Source organism: Odocoileus virginianus, chromosome 24 (genome assembly GCF_023699985.2).
Source record: "Odocoileus virginianus isolate 20LAN1187 ecotype Illinois chromosome 24, Ovbor_1.2, whole genome shotgun sequence".
Taxonomy (NCBI): Eukaryota; Metazoa; Chordata; class Mammalia; order Artiodactyla; family Cervidae; genus Odocoileus; species Odocoileus virginianus.
The window spans coordinates 32,166,322-32,187,345 of record NC_069697.1 but is presented as its reverse complement, the minus strand read 5'-3'; the positions used below and the strand labels follow the sequence as shown (position 1 = coordinate 32,187,345).

General features: G+C 40.3%; 1 protein-coding gene across 2 annotated transcripts in view; it reads left to right on the top strand.

The window, feature by feature from the left end:
- ANO6 (anoctamin 6) overlaps positions 1-21,024 on the top strand; it is a 229,025-nt gene that overhangs the window by 199,914 nt on the left and 8,087 nt on the right. For both annotated transcript variants that reach the window (XM_020900987.2, XM_020900988.2), the window contains 5 exons: positions 712-881; positions 1,091-1,188; positions 7,596-7,726; positions 15,571-15,776; positions 20,035-20,234. In XM_020900987.2, coding sequence (XP_020756646.2) covers positions 712-881; positions 1,091-1,188; positions 7,596-7,726; positions 15,571-15,776; positions 20,035-20,234 — 805 coding nt within the window. The remainder of the gene's footprint in view (positions 1-711; positions 882-1,090; positions 1,189-7,595; positions 7,727-15,570; positions 15,777-20,034; positions 20,235-21,024) is intronic.

Below are 21,024 nucleotides of genomic sequence, written 5' to 3'. Positions count from 1 at the left end.
GGAAGAGGGTCACGATGCCAGTGGTAAATCTGCTCCTGCATTGCCGAGAGGACAAACCATTAGATTGTTATGTGTCTTCCCCCAACGCTGTTCATATTAATATAGCTCTGCTCTCATCAGCCCTGGCGATTGTTGTAAATTTTTCTTCTTTCTGGCTTGCATCCCAGGCAGCTGCTTAGTAGCCAGAGTTAAGTGCTTCCTACACACTGCATGTGGCTGGGTTGTTCTCCAAAATGTTATGTTCAGTGGTCATCTTCTGAAAATGATAAGACTGATTTAAATTCTAAACTCGAAAGATAACCCATTTTGTCTTCCCCCAAATGCTTCTAGCAAAGTTTCCCTTTCCAACAGACCTACCTTTTTGCAGTTCAGGAAGACAAGCGAATATCATTTAGCATACTGTTGAACATTACTTTTCTGTCTTACATTAAAAGAGGATAGTTCTTGCCTATTTGACATCATTGTGGTTATAAATTTTAAGGAACAGTTGACTACTTTTCTGCCCTTTGGGATATTGTTTCTCCTAGGGGAGAAACTCAACAATGTGTAAACTTGGAATTAACATTGTAGCTACATTAAGAAATTGAGAACAGCTGAAATGGAAACTGAATTGTATTTTTTTATCATGTTAACTCATGTATCAGTATGATTTTGATTAGGGTCTCAAAGCTGTTAGCAATTTTTAAATCTTAACATTTCTTTTAACTACAGAACTCCCAAGGACCCAGACTGATTATGAGAACAGCTTAACCATGAAGATGTTCTTATTCCAGTTTGTCAACTACTACTCTTCGTGTTTCTACATCGCATTCTTTAAGGGAAAATTTGTGGGTTATCCAGGAGATCCAGTTTATTGGCTGGGAAAATACAGAAATGAAGAGGTGTGAATATAGAGTTACATTCTCTTGGCAATTTAAGCTGTTGCATGTTTTCTCTTAGTTGCCCAATGAAAAGTATATTCCTTACATTTTCATTTTATATTCCTTACACTTTTTTTAGCCTAAACTAGAATTTCAGGAAAAAAATAAAATTACTGACTTTTTCATGTTAGATCCATCTAAAATTTAAATGGGACTTTTTAATTTTTCAGTGTGACCCAGGTGGGTGTCTCTTTGAACTGACAACGCAGCTGATAATCATCATGGGAGGAAAAGCAATCTGGAATAACATACAAGAAGTGTTACTTCCGTGAGTACCGAATCGTGTAATCTTGAGGATAGAACGGCCCACCCATCACACTCACTTCCCCGCATTTCCACATTGCTGCACGCCCACCTCTAACGTGAAGTAGACTCTCTGCTTATTATCCAACCAACAGTGTGCATGTATCCAGTGCTTAATAATGATATTTTAAAACCTTTCTATTAAACATAAATCCCCATCTGCTATAGTTTCTGCTTATTAGCCTATCCTTGGAGGCTGATGGATCATATAGCCCTGTGAGAGATGGCCCTTGTTGGAGCTTCAGACTGTTTTTTCACAGCTTGTTAAAACTTTCTCCACCTTTTATACATGCATTTAAAAATCAGTAATAGTAATTTGTTGAGTTCTAAGTATGTGCCAGCCAGTGTATAAAGTGCTTTATATACTCTCTCATTTAATCATCTAAACAATCCTTATTTTTATTTCCCTTTTGCAGATGAAGAATCCATGTCTTAATGAGGTTAAATGATTTGCCCAAGTTCACATAGCCAATAAGAGGCTACTGTGGGTTCAAATGTAAAAACCCCATGGCTCCAAATCCATGTGCTTTTAAGAACAGAGGTTCACTTATGGTCCTAAAGCACCAGGCTATGTAGCAGTTTAGGAGACAGTTGTCGAAAATAACTACAAAGGTTTTGACTTACAGTTCTTTTCCTGGAAATGAGAACAGATGTTAGCTAAGGTCACTCTGTCTTTTTCAATGAAACCCAATCCCATATCAGAGTGGACAAGTCCAATGCCATCTGCAATTTCTGCATATTTTAGCTTATTATCTTAGTATTCTATTGCTGCTTTAACAAATATCCCCACAGTTAATGGTTATTGGAAGAAAATGGGGTGGGGGGAGCCCCACAAAATAATAAATTGAATATTAATATCCTGTGGGTCCTGAAACTCAGAAGTCTGCAGAGGTCTCACTGGGCTAACATCAAGGTACTGGCAGGGCTGTTTCCTCCAGGCTCTAGGGTAATCTGTATCTTTGCCTTTTCTCGCTCCTAGAGGCCACTTGCATCCTTTGACCTGTGACCTCTTTTCTGCATCTCACAGCCAGCAAGGTTGCCTGTCTCTGACTCTTTTCTGTGGTTACATCTCCCTCCCACACCCCTCTCTACCTTCTCTTCTGCCTCCATCTTCCACTTTTAATTACCCTTTGAGTACACTGGGCCCACCTGGATAATCAAGTCTTGTCTCTCATAGAGTCAGCTGATTAGCACCCTTACCTGCATCTGCACCCATAATGTTCATATGTTCTGGGGATTAGGATGTGGACATCTTTGGGAAGAATATTTTCCTGCCTGCCACACTAACCTTTTCAAGATGATTTCTGGCTCTGAGTTTCTGTTGTCACAAAACTGTTGATCCCTCTCTTGTCTCACTCCCACACCGGTACTCTGCTCCTGCCAGCCTGAATGTCGAATGCAACCTTCTCAACATCCTCCAAAGCCACTCACACAAGCAGGCCTTATTGATGTTTGGGGCATGGAGGAGAAACTTAGGCAACTTCAATCTCGAAATGCAGAACTCCATTTTTTTAGTCTTTCATCCCACTGTACTACTGAGAATATTGTTGTTGTTTCTTATTAGCCTTCTCTGTAGGCTGATACTAGCATCCTGCCTTGTCTTCCTGCCACCACACCCAGCTTCCTTCTCATCCTTTCTTCCTCTCCTAGCCTTTCTTCTCTCTCCCTCATTACCAAGTTTCTGTTTATTCTCTTTGTAGAGGAGTTAATTTCTTTTTTTTTTTTTTCCTTTTCTGTTTTTGTAGAGCAAAACCTTTTGGGTTTCAGCATGTCCTTCCACATTTCTTCACTGGAGCTTTTATCTTCTATCTTCAGTGTGAATTATCAGGGTCTGTCTATAAATAAAGACATCCTCTTTTCTCCAGTTCCAACCATCTCCCTTAAAAACAGATTCTGATCTTAGCTGTGAAATGAATACTTTTTTGCCCTGCTGTGCAGTATACAACCCTTACCTTGGGCTCATAGTTAGATTTTTTCCAGATGAGTAAAAGTAGGTCGTGTGCAAATAACACTGTGTTTCCCTATGAAAATGAATGTATCAAATAAAGGAAAAGCTTAACTCAGATTACCAAAAAAAATTAAAGCATTTTCTGAAGGAAATAGGTTAGTTACCTAACACTGAGTGTTTGTGAATAACTCATCAGTGAGCTACTTTCTGATTTAGACAATCAAGGAGAAGGGAATATTTCCTAAACCAGTATTGAGAAATTCATACAAAATGAAACTTATTCATGTGAAATAGTTAAAAATAAAGGATACATTATAATATCAGTGGTTTGTGTATACCTTCACTTCAAGGAAGCACATTATTGTAAATTCTTGTGAGCTGAACTTTGCCTTCAGGTATTTCTATTACTCACCTAGAATATTTAGGTAGGGTATTTTGAATTATGTTTCCCTTCTTTGAAAACTGGGAGTGCTAAATGTTAGGTAAGTTAGGGACTTCCCTGGTGGTCCAGTGGCTAAGATCCCATGCTTCCCATACAGGGGGTCAGGGTTTGATCCTTAGTCAGGGAACTAAATCCCACATGCTGCCACTAAATGTCCTGAATGACACAGTGAAGATCAAAGATCCCATGTGCTGCAGCTAATACCAAGCATAGCCAAATAAATAAATTAGTTTTTTTAAAAATTAGGCAATTTAGAGAATAGCTTCTGCTCTTTATATAGGCGCCAATTTCCTTCCTTCCTTTTTCATACAACATTCTAACATAACAGAGATATATCAGTTACTTTTGCTATCAGAACTACACCTATTCCAAAAACACATAGAAAGGGGAAAGAAAACGTAGAAAAGTTAGTGGCTATTTTCACACCATTTAAATAAGTCAAAAGGAGCATGCATACTTAGTTGCTTAGTCATGTCCAACTCTTTGCAACCCCGTGTGCTGCAGCCCGCCAGGCTCCTCTGTCCACGGGGATTCTCTAAGCAAGAATACTGGAGTGGGTTGCCATGCCCTCCTCCAGGGGATCTTCCCTACCCAGGGATCGAACCCACATCTCTTCTGTGTCTCCTGCATTGCAGGCAGATTTTTTACTGTTTGAGTGACCCGTGAAATGAATTTCACCATAAACTCACCTGCTTCCACCCTCAGCTCCACTTGGGGTCCTTGCCTAGGGTTTGCAGAGCAGATAAAGGCCATATGAAGCTGTGATCTAGGCTTCCTTTAGGGGTTTGGGGAGATCTCGCTAGCACATGCATCACCACGTGGCATTTAGTAGGTCCTCAGTAGAGCCAGCTGAGTGAATGAGTGACTCATGTGCTTCAAATGCAAATGTCAGTAAATTAATGGAATTGTTCATTGGACCCAGAGAAAAAGCCTAGAGCCCTTTGGCCTTCCCAACCTCACTTTCTATTTTGATAATTGGACATTCCTGGGAATTTTATTCTGTACTTGACAAAAAACTAGTACAGTTCCTGCATTAAGCTACTCACTCTGAAGAAATTTTATGATAAAATGTTTAAAAAAAAAACAGAGTTAAACATCCAAAATGCCTTAGCATTGTCCTTTGGTGTTTAGATAATGGATGGCTGTAATTCTCTTCCTTTATATGTTTTCTATATTTTTCACAGTGAACATTCACTATTTAGATAATAAGAAAAAGCAGACTTTTTACAAGAGGAAATATCTCTTATCAAGATATAATTTGACTAGAGAATGAATCAGAGACATACAGTGAGAGAATCCTAAGTACAGGTATTCTTCACTCTACACACTCAGTCTTAAAATCCAGGAACAGTAAACTCAGGAGTAAAATAGATTCAGATAGTGAAGGATGCTTGTATTCAAAATTAGCAAAATTACCATGATCTATAATATATGGATAAAATGTGGTAATAAAGAGACAAAGACCAAATGAGGTGTAAAGTGTTTCACACCACAGTTTACATGTAGTAAATACTCAATAAAGGACAATTTTTTATGATAGTGTTAGACTAATATGCATGGTCCATTCCTAAGAGAATTACTTTGTAACCTATGCTTAGAGGACGAATCTTTTTCCCCAGCCTTGACCAGGGGAGGAAGTATCCAGTGTGTCTATACTTTTTAAAAGTTTTATAGGTGATTCTCATGGGCAATTAAATCGATATTCCTATACTAGAATCATAAACCAATAGAAGAACCCAAAAGACCACGAACAATAACAGATGGACTTCAAACCAAGATTTCCTGCTACAGATGAGTGATTCAACTCAGACTGAACAAGAGGCTCAGTGTGATGCTCAGAAAAGCCAGCTAGTCAGGACTTCTGATTTGACCTAATATGATTGGTGGTGGGAGGCAGTACAGTACAAGGAACAAGCGCCAGATGAGTTAGTCATGCAAGTGACTGCCAGGACAGAAGTTTCATCCTGAATCCAAGTCATGATGGATTTGGGTCCCTGACCGTGAAGGACCTGTTTCTCTGGAGCCTGGAGAGGATTTCATGAGAGGCTGAGGCTAAAAGTGTGAGGGCAGAGCAAAAACTAAACCAATAGAACCCAGTGATCTTGAGTTTGGGTGTCACGAAGGGAGATGGATGTGTGTGGTCTTCGTTGCCACGTGTACCACAAGGGCCCTTGGAATGTCTGAAGAACGGTGCATTCCCGGCCAAACCTGACTTGACTGATTACAGAGCTCCGGGTTGTGGCCTCGGAAGTCACACCATCAACAAGCACTCCACGTCATTCTTGTAAGTGCTGAAGTGAGATGCGAGCCAAGGTTCTAAGTAACTTAGCCCTCATTTACTGTTGGCCTCAGCCAGTTAGCCTCTGTTTGTCAAAAGAAAATCTCACACAGAGGGGTAGGAAGTTTGCTAAATCCTCATCTGTTCTGAGTCATTTCATCCTGACAACAACCCTGGGCAGTGTAGGTTTTATCACCCCATTTTATGTAAACTTGACTAAAGTTATAACGAATAAAAGATGAAGTTTGGATTCAGATCCAGGGATATGTCTGAACCCATCTCCCCTCTCCACTTGCACAGCCTCCTGCTCTTCCCCTAATGTCAGAGAAGAAAGACGTGGGGAAAGATGGTGAAGCCAAGAGCACCATTGCTCGTAGAGAAATCTCCCCTTAGCAAGCCTGGGGAGGTGTCAGTGAGCAGTTAACGCTGCGATCAGGAGCAGTGGGAAACCCAGCCTGGTCAGCTATTTGTAATCCACATCTTACACTCTAGGTGGGCGGGTGGGTGGATGCGTACATACAGGTGTTCATGAGCAACACATCTAGTGGTCTTTACAGTGAAATCCTTATAAATGTGCTGTGTAATCAGCCAGAGCTTAACCAGATGCTACATTATTTGCTGTTGTGGCGCATCTTCTGATGAACTCGACAAGTAAACCGCAAGCCAGCTGTTACTTCAGGGGACCACAGCCCTACACGCTAGAGACGCACACCTTGTTTCAACGCCAGCTGTTTCCAGTTTCTTTTCAAGAGAAATTGCCATTAAAAAGGGGTGGGGTGGGGGGCATTTAGCTGGCCCAGAATCTTCTGAGAAAGAAAAACACATAACCCAAGAGGAGACACGGGACTGCTCCGCGGGGCAGCTTCCAGCACTGGGGGCAGAGCCCTGGGCCACCAGTGGAGGCCAGGATTCCTCCGAGCTCTGCGCTGACTTTGAGGAAGCATGTCACAGCTTTGGTCTTCAATTTGTTCAGCTGAAAATAGGGCCATGGATCTGTCTTATCTAAAGTCAAAGTATGTCAGTTTTCTGCACAGTTGCCCTCAATGATTCCCCACTTCCTTCAGTGTGAAAAAATGCCCAAATCCTCATTGTGGTCTCTTAGGCTCCAACCCCCACAATCAACAGACTTACTTTTCTCTTTGCCCTGGACCACACGGGCCTCCAGACTTCCCGGATGAGGCTCAGCAGGTAATAATCCTCCTGCTACACAAGAGACGCAGGTTTGATCCCTGCATCAGAAGATCCCCTGGAGGAGGACACAGCAGCCCACTCCAGTACTCTTGTCAGGCCCAGAGTCGGAACTGACTGAGCACACATACACACTGGCCTCTATGCTTTGTTTATTTTCTCTGGCAATTTTCAGGCTGGAAAGATCACTTTGGATAAGAGCAGGAAAATGGTGGGGGTGGGGGACGGCAGCTAAAGTTAATCAAATGAGGAAAAGTATTTTTAAAAAACTAAAATGCCCACATGAATAGGAGGTAGGAGAACAAATCATAGTTACACTTGTGATAAAACCAGGTATGTGGTCAATATTATTATTGAAAATATTTTGGGTTAGAGAGGCAGAAATAAAAATAAATTTAGCATGAAAACAAGAAATTGAATTCTTGGAAAGATGATGTGTTCAGCTCAAAATATCAGTAATACTTTTATGCTGTTGGTCTGACAGTATTCTGACTGATAATTTGATCTTTTTGGCAGCTGGGTCATGAACGTGTTTGGACGATGTAACACCGTTTCAGGAGCAGAAAAGATAACCCCACGATGGGAACAAGACTACCATCTGCAGCCCATGGGCAAACTGGGATTATTTTATGAATATCTTGAAATGAGTAAGTCGCTAGTGAAATTTTGGGTTGCATGAAATATATTGGAACATGCTTTGGATCCCCAAAGCATCAATTATAGAGCCAAATTATTCTCTAGCCTCCATTTCAATAAATGGAGTCCATTTTTCTCTACTAGATAAAATTATACAATCAGGCTTTCAAATATGGTGACTGTGTGTATCTTTCTCAATATTTGTGTTATACAAAGCTGAAAATTTATTACACAGCAGTGAAATGGAATATTCATTGAGGTACATCTTCACCATTAATTCTCAGAGGATTCTTACCATGTTGTCGAAGGATGAACTCAGAGCTATTATTAGACGTGACTCAGCCCTGGCTGGAGTCCATGCAGCGCAGCTGTTGGCCGATTCCTTCTGAACAGACTCATGTGAGCAAGCCTGGCAAGAAGTCCATGGGAACGAGGGTCACAGGGTCCCCCCGACCCCCTCCACATCTCACACTTGCTTTGACACTGCATCTATTGCTTCTGGTTGGTGGTTTCTGCCTAATTCCTTAAGTGACCTCATGGCAAATCACTGGCTTGAATTTGAAACTGTTTTGCTGGTCTGGAATTAAGATTTAGTACAGGCTCCCTCCTTCTTGGATGTCTTTGTCCATTTCTGTAGTATTTGCTTGGGCTCTCTTTCTCTTCACTTGAACTTGATTTTGAGCTGTCGGTTGCCTTTAAATGAATGCATCTCAAAATAGATTTCCATTGGAAATACCATCTTTTCTATTATGCATGACACACTTTTATCTAATAGAAGGCTAACAATGGACATGTTTTGTATCTGTGCCCTTTCAGCTCACCATTGCATTGAATTACAGTTTTTTAAGCTTAGGAAAACAGGAAAGGATTTTGACAGGTTTTGCATTTATGCATGCGGGTTTGTGTGTTTGCAGAGACACCCCTTTGTGGTTCCTTTATAAGTCTGCAGATAGAGGGAGGTTTTTATTAAGTCACATTCTATATATAAAATAATTGCTTTTAAGAATATACATTATATGTGGAAATGCATCTGCTTCTGAATGGTTCCTCTTGTAGTTTCTTCAGTCAACAATGCTTTGCAGCAAGAAGTCTGATTTGAATTTCGTTTCTGCTTTTGTTATGTTTCATGACCAGGTTCAATTAAGGGTGTAGCTGCAGTCCATTATGTAGAAGCTATCTTTATTCTGTTTATTTTCAAAGGGACTACAAGACAATTATCTGTATTCCAAAATGAGTCATAATTGTAAATATTTCTTACTGGAGCCATTATCAGCATTAATAACAACAATATTATGGGGCAGAATACCATTTGTTATTTTAACACAAAAAAACTTGGAAAAAATTATTTTTCTGTAGTCAAATAAATGGTATAGAAAGCAAAAGTTATATGGTCATGCTTTGGGGAGAAATTGATAGGAATTTTAGAATTTCATAGTCTCATTAAAATAATTACCAGCTAAATAACTCAGCCTCTCATGGATGGACCTAGAGATTATCATACCAAGTGAAGTAAGTCAGAGAAAGGCAAATATCATATATCACTTATCTGTGAAATCTAAAAAGATGAAACAGTGAACTTATTTACAAAACAGAAACAGACTCACAGACATAGAAAACAAGCTTACGGTTACCAGAGGAGGAAAGGGAAAGGGGATAAATTTGGAGTTTGGGATTAACAGGTACAAGAAATGCTGGGCTGGAAGAAGCACAAGCTGGAATCAAAATTGCCGGGAGAAATATCAATAACCTCAGATATGCAGATGACACCACCCTTATGGCAGAAAGTGAACAGAAAATAAAAAGCCTCTTGATGAAAGTGAAAGAGGAGAGTGAAAAAGTTGGCTTAAAGCTCAACATTCAGAAAACTAAGATCATGGCATCTGGTCCCATCACTTCATGGGAAATAGATGGGGAAGCAGTGGAAACAGTGTCAGACTTTATTTTTGGGGGGCTCCAAAATCACTGCAGATGGTGATTGCAGTCATGAAATTAAAAGACGCTTACTCCTTGGAAGGAAAGTTATGACCAACCTAGATAGAATATTAAAAAGCAGAGACATTACTTTGTCAACAAAGGTCCGTCTGGTCAAGGCTATGGTTTTTCCAGTGGTCATGTATGGATGTGAGAGTTGGACTGTGAAGAAAATGAGCACCATAAGAATTGGTGCTTTTGAATTGTGGTATTGGAGAAGACTCTTGAGAGTCCCTTGGACTGCAAGGAGATCCAACCAGTCCATCCTAAAGGAGATCAGTCCTGGGTATTCATTGAAGGGACTAATGCTGAAGCTGAAACTCCAATACTTTGGCCACCTCATGTGAAGAGTTGACTCATTGGAAAAGACCCTGATGCTGGGAGGGATTGCGGGCAGGAGGAGATGGGGACGATAGAGGATGAGATGGCTGGATGGCATCACCGACTCGATGGACGTGGGTTTGAGTAAACTCCGGGAGTTGGTGATGGACAGGGAGGCCTGGCGTGTGCAGAGTTGGACACGACTGAGCAAACTGAACTGAACTGAACTACTTTATATAAAATAAACAACAAGGTCTTGCTGTTTTCATGCAGGAAACTATATTAAAAGATAATAAAGATAATAATTCAGCCTCACCCTCCTATATAAGACAGGATGAAATAACAGTGGTTATAGAGAGATTTTTAAATTTTTTTCTTTCTCATTATGATTTATTACAGGATATTGAATATAGTTCCCTGGGCTATACAGTAGGATTTTGTCATTTATCTATTTTATATATAGTAGTTTTTATCTGCTAATCTCAAACACCTAATTTATCCCTCCCCCAATTTTTTTTTAGATTTATTAAATTGGTTTCCTATTATTCACATAATTCCTAATGAATTAGAAAATTAATCAGTTTCCAAGTGTAGGCAGTCTGTTATTCTGTATCCGAAACAAGAGTGAAATCTATGTTTCGTTCTTTGGGTTTATGGGAGATAGAGTTTCCAAATGCCTTTTGAATGATTTTTGTTGCTCGAAAGTTAACATAGAGTGCCTGTGGTGGTGAGCTCATCCCCACAGTTTACTCATTAATGGTAGCACCATCTACCTTTTTAATTATGCATCTTAGCTGCTGAAGGGGACCGTCTTCTGACAGCCAATCCTGTTAGCATCCCCTGTTTCTTGGCTAGGATTCGTGACCAGCTACCAGCTCTGGTCCCCATGAAGGGAACTAGAACTTCCCTCTGCCTGGAAGAACTTTTCCCTTCTTTTCTACCTGAAAGGATCCCTACCGAGCCTCAGCAGGAGCCCTCAGCTTTCCACACAGATTCCCCACTCTCTTCTCGGCATCAGTAGCGCTTGACTCGTGTCCTGATGGTGTGTGGCTGTGTGCATACGTCTCTCCCGAACTGGACTGAGCCTGTTGGAAGTAGCGCTCAGGCCTCTGGACCTTCCAGTCCTCAGCTTGGAGCACTGCTGCCTGGACCCTCATGAATATTCATTTAAGTGACTTGAGCTTGGAGTTCAACACACACAAATACAACTGTTAACTGAGTGAATAGTAGCATTGCCTCAGCAGCCCCCACCAGTTTCTGTATGGCCTGTGTTTTTTTGAGTGAAATTCTTTTATTTTGGTAGTGAATTCCCCACCACCCTTTGAGGTTATTAGAGTAATCCTGGGTTGTTAACCAAAATTGCTTCCCTAAGTATATGGTCCTGACTTCTCAGACACAGGACATAAGGTTCCCAGTGTGCAGGTGCGATAAATGAAGTGCAGGGCAGTGATGAAGTGGGCTCTGTTCGTCTCTGGTACTGCCTCTTCCATCCTTGCATGTTCACTTGATCTTACCTTCCTGTATTATTTTCTCCATTTAATTTACTGTAATTAATATCACTGGTTCTTCAACATCTCCATGTACCTACTTCTTTCTTTGCCTCTACAGTGCTATACCCACCCAAGCATCCTCTACGCTCTCCAGGACCAGGCCTGTCTTCCCCCACCCCCCTGTCTCTGCGCTGTTTCTGCCTACCACCTGCACTGATGCTTCCTCATCTTTGCAGGCTGAACATTCCAAAATGGCAGCTGGACAGTTGGGAAGGATTTGTAGGCCTCTCATCTGTTAATCACTTACTCATCCATCCATCCATCTCACAAACATTGAGCAACTGCTGTGCCAAACACTGTAGCAGTTGCTGGGGATACCAAGCCAAGTAAAACTTGGTGTCTGGCCTCCCAGGGCCAAGCAAGGGATAGTGAGTCCTTGGTGGATTGCTAAGCAGGTGAGCAGAGATCAGACTTCCTAGAACCGGTGATAATTAAATTAGATTTTGGAAGGGTGATTGGAAGGTAGCTATCAAAAGTGTGATAGAGATAATGGACATTTCATGCAGAGAGAAGAATGCAGTCACAAGTACAAAGACATGAAACAGCTTGGCCAGTTCAGAGAACAGCACATAAACAAGGTATGGCTAGAACAAAGGATCCATAGGTAGAAATATCAGGTGTGCTTAGCCAGGACAGCTGAACTTATCCTTAAAGAAATACAGACACTTTGGAACATTCGTAAGCAAGAAGATTGCATAATGTGTATATTGAAGAAGATCCAATGATTCTGACAGCAGAATGAAAGATAATATTTTAGGTGGTGCCCATATTTGGTGGGAAGAGGATATATAGGGGTCCACACCAGGTAACCAGACAAAAGCACCTAAGTGGAGTCTATGGTCTTAGGTAAAGGAGACAGATTTGATAGGTGTTAAAGAGATGACTAGTGTGGCAGGTGAGGAATAGAATTGTTGAGATAACTTTCATCAGTCTCCTGGATGGAATACAAGGAGAGGAGCTGGTTTTGAGAAAACGGTTCTGAGTTGGATATTTTGACCATGAGGTGTCTATGAGCCATCAGAGAGGTGAGGTCCATTATTAAGTTGGATTCACCAGTCAGGAGCTCAGAGAAGCTATTGCTGAGGCCATGGGGATGATTCAGGCCTGCCAAGCAGAGAATGGATGAGGAGGCCCTGGGGAAAGGGGGCATTTAAAGGGTAAAGCAGGCGAAAGAAATCCACAAAGAGAAGAACAGCAGAACAGTTGGGAGAATATTGGCATAGACATATGTTTACAAAGAGACATCTATAACCTTACTTGAGAAGGATATGAACATTTACTGAAAGGAGCATAATGAAAAGGGACAGGGAGGCAAAAAAGCAAGAGCTCGAGTCCCCATAATTGCTAGGACTGTGGGGGAAAATATAAGAAGCACTATAGTTAGACAGTATTTAAAAATATGTATGGTGGGAGGAGGGGTACAAAAGGGAGGGGGCAGATGTATACCTGGGGCCGATGCATATTGATGTATGGCGAAAAGCCATCACAATATTGCAAAGTAATTATCCAGCAGTAAAAAGTAAAATGTGTGTGTGTGTGTATGTATGTACACACACACTTCTACCTTGGTTTTTTAAAATTATTTAAGTAAACAAAAATCAACAGAGAAAAACATTCCACAGAGAAGAAAATATCTGGCCATGTCAGAAGCTGCTTGGGGTGGGAAAGAACTGCCTAGTAATCGAATAAACAAGGACTGAAAATGTACATTGGCTTTGGCATGTGCAGCCACCAAACAGTGAGCAAGATGAGTTTCGGTGCCGTGGGGAGGGCCGCAGAAGGTGTAGAGCTTTGAATGGCAGAGAAATAATCAGTGTAGGGACTTCTTCAAGAAACGTGACTTATGAATAAAAAAGAAAGCATATCAGAGAGCAATTCAGGATCATGAGCAAGTTTCAGGCGAGGGTTATTTTTGTTCTTACAATGGATGTTTTTTGCCTTGCTACGTTGATAGGCCTTGGTTGTTCTTGGTTTCCAAAGTTGTTTAGAAAGTTCTTCTCACTTGAATATCAGAAGAGATTAAACCATCTTGGTTTTTTCTGCTTTTTTTTTTTAATTAAAAATGTTTAATCCATCTGGAATTTCTTTTGATATCAAAAACGAAGACTCCATACCAGCTCTTCTAATGGTTTAGCTAATTACTCCAGTACTTGAATCTACTGATTTGAAACATCATTTTTATAATATACTGAAATCCCTTGAGTATCTCCATCTGTTCTTGAAATTTATTCTATTTAATTCATACTGTCTATTAATGCACTAGTTCTGAATTTTTTCAATTGCCATAGCATTATAATATATGTTAATATCTCTTAGAGGTGTCCCATTTTATCCTTTTGCAGAAATATCCCTAACACTGTTACTTTAAATATCCCTCCTCATTATTTTACTTGTGTACTTGTATACATTTTTTTTGAAGAACTTTAGCCTCGACTGTCAGCTTTTCTTCCTTAAATCCACTTGGAATTATTAACTAAATTTGCATTCAAATTCTAAATTTTATTTTTGGAGAAGGAATTTAATATGTCCCCAAGCTTGAATCTTCCCAATTAAGAGTATGGTGTATCATACCATTCATCCATCATTACTTGTTCTCTATTTTTAAGTCAGTTATCATAACCATCTTAACATTTCTCACTAATTTATTTCTAAGTAGTCTGTGCCTTTGTTGTCATTTTAAACTATGTCTTTTCTCCTTTGGATTTTTAACTGGATTTATTGCGAATCAAGTCCTAATTTCTGACTTCTCTTGAGTATTAAGGGGACCTGGCAGCATGGGGCCCTCCTTCCAACATGGTACCTTTCATTAGGACATCCGTTTGCCAGTTTGCCAGTTACTGTACCCACGCCACACATTTCTGTTACTTGCCTGGCCCCTGGAGGCAGATGAGTTCTTTTAGGGTTGGGTGAGTCATGGATGTTGACATCACTGTCAGTGCCACGCTCTGTGATGTCACCAACTCTGGCCTGTAGATCAGCCAAGTCCTTCCAACCCCTACTGCTTTTCTGCAGTACATTCTGGCCTCTCAGATCAGAAGCAGATGTCAGCTCCTCCTACCCAGCTATACCTCCACAGTCTTGCCCTTCTTGGCCAGAGTGGTCCCTGCCCGCTGGCTGAGAGGAGTGCTAAAGGGCCTGTAAATTCTTCTCTCATCCACTGTCTCAGTTACAGATACCTATGGTAGTTTACTTCAAAGGTCTGCCACTTAGATCCCTGGCCTTATCACAGCTCACTTCTCCCTCCCTGTGGTCCAGCGTCCCCACCCTCCACCCAGCAAGTCTCTGCTGCTCACCTATAGCAAAGCCACATAGATTCCAGACAGAGATGAAAGACCCTCTAAGCCACCAGCATAATTCTAACTTACTGTGACCGCACACACTGCCACCATTTCAAAATAAAAGCTCGTGAAGGACTAAATTTTGACTTATTAAAACACTTATTGCATGCGTTTCCATGATTTGTAGTAGTATCACAAATTCTCAGAATGTGCTGCCCTTGCATTCATAGACTCAGTGGAGCTTGGTCATTTACCTATTTTCCATATATTTCCTCCAACATTCTCTAAACATTCTCTCAAAGGTACATTACTTATTTCTTTTTAACTTCAGGTATTTCCACAATATTCCTTTTCTATCTTTCTTTCTTTTTTTAATCCTAAATCACAAATCCTCTCCCAACATTCTATTATTTCTACACTGGGAATGAATAATTTACTTCAAGTGCCCCAAGTTTATTGCCAGCAAGTAATTGTGGTTGATTAAAGATTTTTAAATATGTTATTCCTATTGTGTATATTTGTGAAGTAAACAGGCTATATTTAGACTTCTTTCCAGAGACTTTGTATTTGTCTTTTGTTTTGATTCTTTCACTGTTGAACATTATTATTACCATGAGTGTCTTTTCTCTTTGGGGTTTAGTTCACTGTATGCCTTTCTCTTTAGAAGAGTAAAGGAACGTTTGTTGTCCTCCCATCCATCCACCACTCCATGATGTGTGTCCGTTCCATTGACAGTTATTCAGTTTGGGTTCGTCACCTTATTTGTGGCCTCTTTTCCACTGGCCCCTCTGTTGGCTCTGGTGAACAATATATTGGAAATAAGAGTGGACGCGTGGAAACTGACTACCCAGTATAGACGCATGGTGCCTGAAAAAGCCCGGGACATCGGAGCATGGCAGCCCATCATGCAAGGAATAGCAATTCTGGCTGTGGTGACCAATGTGAGTAAATAGGCTTCGCAGGGTAAAGACCTTGAAAAGTCCAAAACTGCATTAGTGTTGCTTCCTAAGGAATCCAGTGTTTTTCATAATATGGGAGGAAGATGCTAATACTTTCATCCACATAACAACATAGTTGCTGTAACTGTTGTTATTATTTTTTAATGTATTTTGTTTATAATTATTATTGGTGACTTACAAGACCTCTTACAGGGGCAGTTGCTAAGAATAGTGACTATTATGCTTTTGTTGTTCATTTATTAGTTTTATTCAGTAGAAACGTAATAATATTAACAGTAAGTACTAACTTTTAATCCTCACATGACTATAAAAGGAATTATCAAATAGTGCTTTTATAATGGAAATAGAAATCTATCCATTTAGAGTTTGTAGACCCTAAAATACGAACAGTCATTCCACCATATTTTACTGTATACTCCAAACTATCAATTTAAACTAGTAACTACTTGACGAAGAAGTATGTGCTTTGTGCATTCCCCATCATTCCTTACCTTCCTTGTGTCATGGGACAGAGGTTCTTCAAGGAGGTGGATTTAGGGCAGGTCCCAGCTCTCCTCCTTGCCCCACCCTTGGTCTTTGCAGTGTTAGTCGTTAGCTAAGCACCTTCACGTCCTGCACGTGTCTGAGTGATGAGGGAACAGGACTCACTTGTTTCAATCTGTTCTGATTATGGACCAGTCTGCACCGTCTGTCTGCTTCCCTACTGCTGCCCCCACGGTCAGCAGGGAGCTGTCAAGCAGAGCAGTTCCCATGCCAGCCCATCAGGGAATCTCCTTCCCCAGAAATATCCAGACACTCAAGGTTATCTCCTCCCTTATTCCACTGCCAATTTGACTCCCAGGTTAACAAAATAATATTCCAGTTTTAACTTCTTAATCAAGTCCCACTTGCCTTGAGTCCCCTGCCTTTCCCATGAGCCCTTGTAGAAACAGAAGAGTCTGGCAGTGCCTGTGGGTCAGGCTCCCGGCTGAGGGGCGTCCGCCCAGACCTTAACACTTCCGAGCTTCCTTTTATCATCTGTAGATTGAATAATTTCCCTGTCACATATTTTCAGATGATTATATACCACAAAGGGTGCATGGGGAATTCAGTGAGTTAGTGCCTGGGATGCACAGAGCCTGGTCCTTGTGGGGATATTAGCAGCTATTCTGTTATCACCCCTGGAGGAGGGCACGACAAGCCACTTGAATATTCTTGCCTGGAGAATCCCATGGACAGAGGAGCCTAGTGGGCTACAGTTCATAGGGTCGCAAAGAGGCAGACACAACTGAAGTGATTTAGCACGCATGCATGCACGCACTCTGTTATCATCTTCATCACACAGCATTGTTTATAGCAACTCCGTAAGCTCTGCCAGGTGTCGAAACTAGAGGCACAAGAATTTAACAATATGTCACGGTCTAGACCATGGTCACAGTTTTACACAATAAGTTATCTGGAACCCAGCTCTCACCCCCAAGAACCCTCAGTTTATTTGGATCACCTCCTGTCTCTCCTTTTTGGAGAAAGTTGGTAAATCACACACACGAAAACAACTGTGAGGTTATATCCATTTCCATTCACCCAAAGAGCCCCCACCTTCAGCATCCACTGTGCTGCAAAACATAGGCTGATGTTCAGAAATACAACAGTGAGGCCCTTCAAGCTCCACGGTCATGAAAGTATGAATCTGTCATGTTCAATATAGTATATGACATGAAGCCAGGCTGGAATGTGGAGTTATGTGCTTTAAGGAAATTTTTAGCAACAGGGTTTGGAACTAAAAGGTTTTTATTTGACCTTCAACTAACCAGAAAATTCAACTGACTCCTACTCCCCATTACTCAGGTGTCCTGTCTTAATTCCATGAGGCACCTTTTCCTCATCACCCCAGCATGGCTCCTCACCATTAATGCAGATGGAATATTGGCCGTGTCTTCAAGGCAGCTCTACCTGCACGTGTGTGTGCACACAGGCACACGTGTACCCACTCATCGGTGCTACTGGGTCTCATCCGGCAGTTGTTCTTATAATTCAGGTGCTGGCTTACTATACACTAGAAAAATTGCTTATTCAATTATCAGTTAAACTATAGTGACATAGTGTTAGTTGGTCAGTCGTGTCCAACTCTTTGCGACCCCATGGACTGTAGCCCACTAGGTTCCTCTGCCCATGGAATTCTCCAGGCAAGAATACTGGAATGGGTTGCCATTCCCTTCTCCAGGGGATCTTCCCAACCCAGGGATCGAACCCAGGTCTCCCACATTGCAGGCAGATTCTTAACCATCTGAGCTACCAGGGAAGCCCAATTACACTATGGACTGTCCTTTTTTCCATATTAAGATGTTAGAGATTCCAAGATGCAGGTCCTCTTGCATATAATTCTATAAGAGTTAAACATGTATGTTATCCCCTCACATGCCTAATTTGTGCCTTCCCAACCTCACATGCTCAGTAACGGCTAGCTTTCCATCATAGGAAAGCTTTTTAGGAAGGAGGAAGAAGAGAACAGCTCCTCAGGATTTGAAAGGGCATCAGGCCAGAGTTTGGTATAAAATCATTCATTTTAAGGCTGCTGGTTCAATAAATAAGCAGAATTACATTGTTGTGTCATGCCAGAGCATCTGCTATTGAAGACCAATTTTAATTTATTTTGATATAAATGGAAAATTGTGTTTGGAACAGCATGGGAAATGAAGCACACTGCATTTATTTGTGCTCTTGCACTGTGGCTCAGAGCAGCTTAATTCAGGAGGAAAAAGTATCTTGTCAGAAGACAATAGAATTATCTTCCTTGTTGGAATTTGTATAGCTTCTTGAAGCAAATCTGCAGGTGATTCTGTAAAAAGCTCTAGTTGAGTTAAATGATAACAGGAAATTTTAATCTATTGAAATCTGGGAGACGTTAAATAGTCTCGCCTTACACCACCACCACCACCCCCGACAGGCAAGAATACACACCGAGAAACTTTACACCAGAGGAAATGACAAAGCTGGTTCTGGGAGGGGAAATTTTGCAGTAGAAAAGCCCCTCAGTTGTTTTTCTTGCTTTGCATGAGATCTTGTTTGTTGGCTTGTGGTCTCACTGTGTCTAAACCATATGTTCAGATGAATACTGTTAAAATCGTGTTGTGCAAAACATGTCTGTTCTTCTGCTTCAGGAATGACTGAAACATTTAGCTTTGTTTATTCACATAGAATTTGGATTGAAGTATATTCATTACTTTGTCCTTCCGTGACACCGGTTTTACATGTTGGAGAGTTTAAAGCCCAAATTTGAACTCTGGAGAGAATTCATGTAATTAATAATAGCTTTAGATCCTAATGAATGTCTGCCTGACACAGATTCAGATTTAAGACTGATCCATATTTATTCCTTTAATCTGGAAACACATTAAACTCTCTTAAAGTTTTTTGATAACTATAATCTTTCTGACTTTATCCATTTAACCTTTTGAAAGTTGAAAGGTTTAGACACTAAGTCTAACAAAATAGACATCATTGCTTGATTATGTGAATAGAACAATCCCAACACAATTTCTTGCTACTATATTTTATTGAATAATAAAGAATTCTTGCTCTTTAATGAAGCAACAGACATAAGTATATACTGAAAGTTTAAATCAGACTGTGAGGTTGAGTTATCTCAACAAGTGAAGATACTATAGGGGAAAAAGTATAAATTTGAAGGAAAATATTGTTATCAGTTAGTATTCTATTTTTAAGAGACAAGTGATTAAAAAAGCAATTTTTATCAATTATTTATCTACAAAGGAATCATATAAAGCCAGCTTATTTTCACAATACTGATCTTGTTATTTCACATGCAAAAGGGCCTTCTAAGTCATAAAGATTAAATTTTATCAAGTAGTGCTCCAGAATTAATTGAATTTTATTATATTCTAATTTTTAAAAATATAAGTTACATGTAACATATGCAAGTGGCTCTCGAGTTATCCACAATACCCTAGTCTACAATTATTCTTACTGTGCTTAAGATACATAATAGGCAACTATCAGGGCTTTGCTTTTGAACTGCAGGTGAACTGCTGGATATTCCCTTCAAAGACCAAAAGCAAACAAACTACTTAAAAGCAGCTGCTCAAAAGTTTTAGGACATTCACTACTTATATCCATTTGACAATTCTGAATCTTTAATTTAAAAAACTCAACTGATGAAAATGTAATTTTGGCATGTCTTTTAACCCTAGCTATAAATGCTCTAAATTAATACCCTCTCTACCATTTTCTTCCAACATAGGCCATGATCATTGCATTCACATCAGACATGATCCCCCGCCTGGTATATTACTGGTCCTTCTCCATCCCGCCCTATGGGGACCACCCAGACTACACAATGAAAGGATACATCAACATAAGTCTCTCCATCTTCAATACTGCCGACTTTAAAAGCAGAGTCAAGGAAAGTCCGTACGCTGGGTCTAAATATTACACATGCAGGCAAGTTCTACTTACAAGTGTTTAAAAATACACTTCTTCGGGTGGAGAGGGAGGTGGGAGGGGGGATCGGGATGGGGAATACATGTAAGTCCATGGCTGATCCATGTCAATGTATGACAAAAACTGCTACAATATTGTAAAGTAATTAGCCTCCAACTAATAAAAATAAATGAAAAAAAAAAGAAGTATTTCAAAACAAAAAAATAAATAAATAATTTGGGGAATATTGTTTTTAGTATGTGACACTGATTCTGAAGTCTACTTGACATTTAAGTAATAAAATAGTACAATTAAATTAAAAAAATAAATAAAAAATAAAAATACACTTCTTCTTTTAAAGGACTTTCATTGTAATATTCTATCTGGTATTATTTAAATAAAGTTGCTAGATATTTTTTTTCCTAGCTTTCTTTTCAATCAGACTTAAAAAAGTATAAAATATAAAAGTTACTATAGATTAAGATTAGAACTTTCAAGCCAAACCGTAAGGCAGGATTGTATTTTATGTTTTACAAATTGTAAAGTATTCCTGTAACTTTTTAAAAGATTTATTTTTATTTTTGGCCATGCTGGATCGTCACTACTGCTGCTGGACTTTCTCTAGTTGTGGCGAGTGGTGACTATTTGTAGTGGTGTGCAGGCTTCTCATTGTGGTGGCTTGTCTTGTTGCGGAGCACCATCTCAGAAGTTGTGGTGCAGGGACTTAGTTGCTCCATGGCATGTGGGATCTTTCTGGACCAGGGATTGAACCCACGTCTCCTGCATTGGCAGGCAGATTCTTAACCACTGT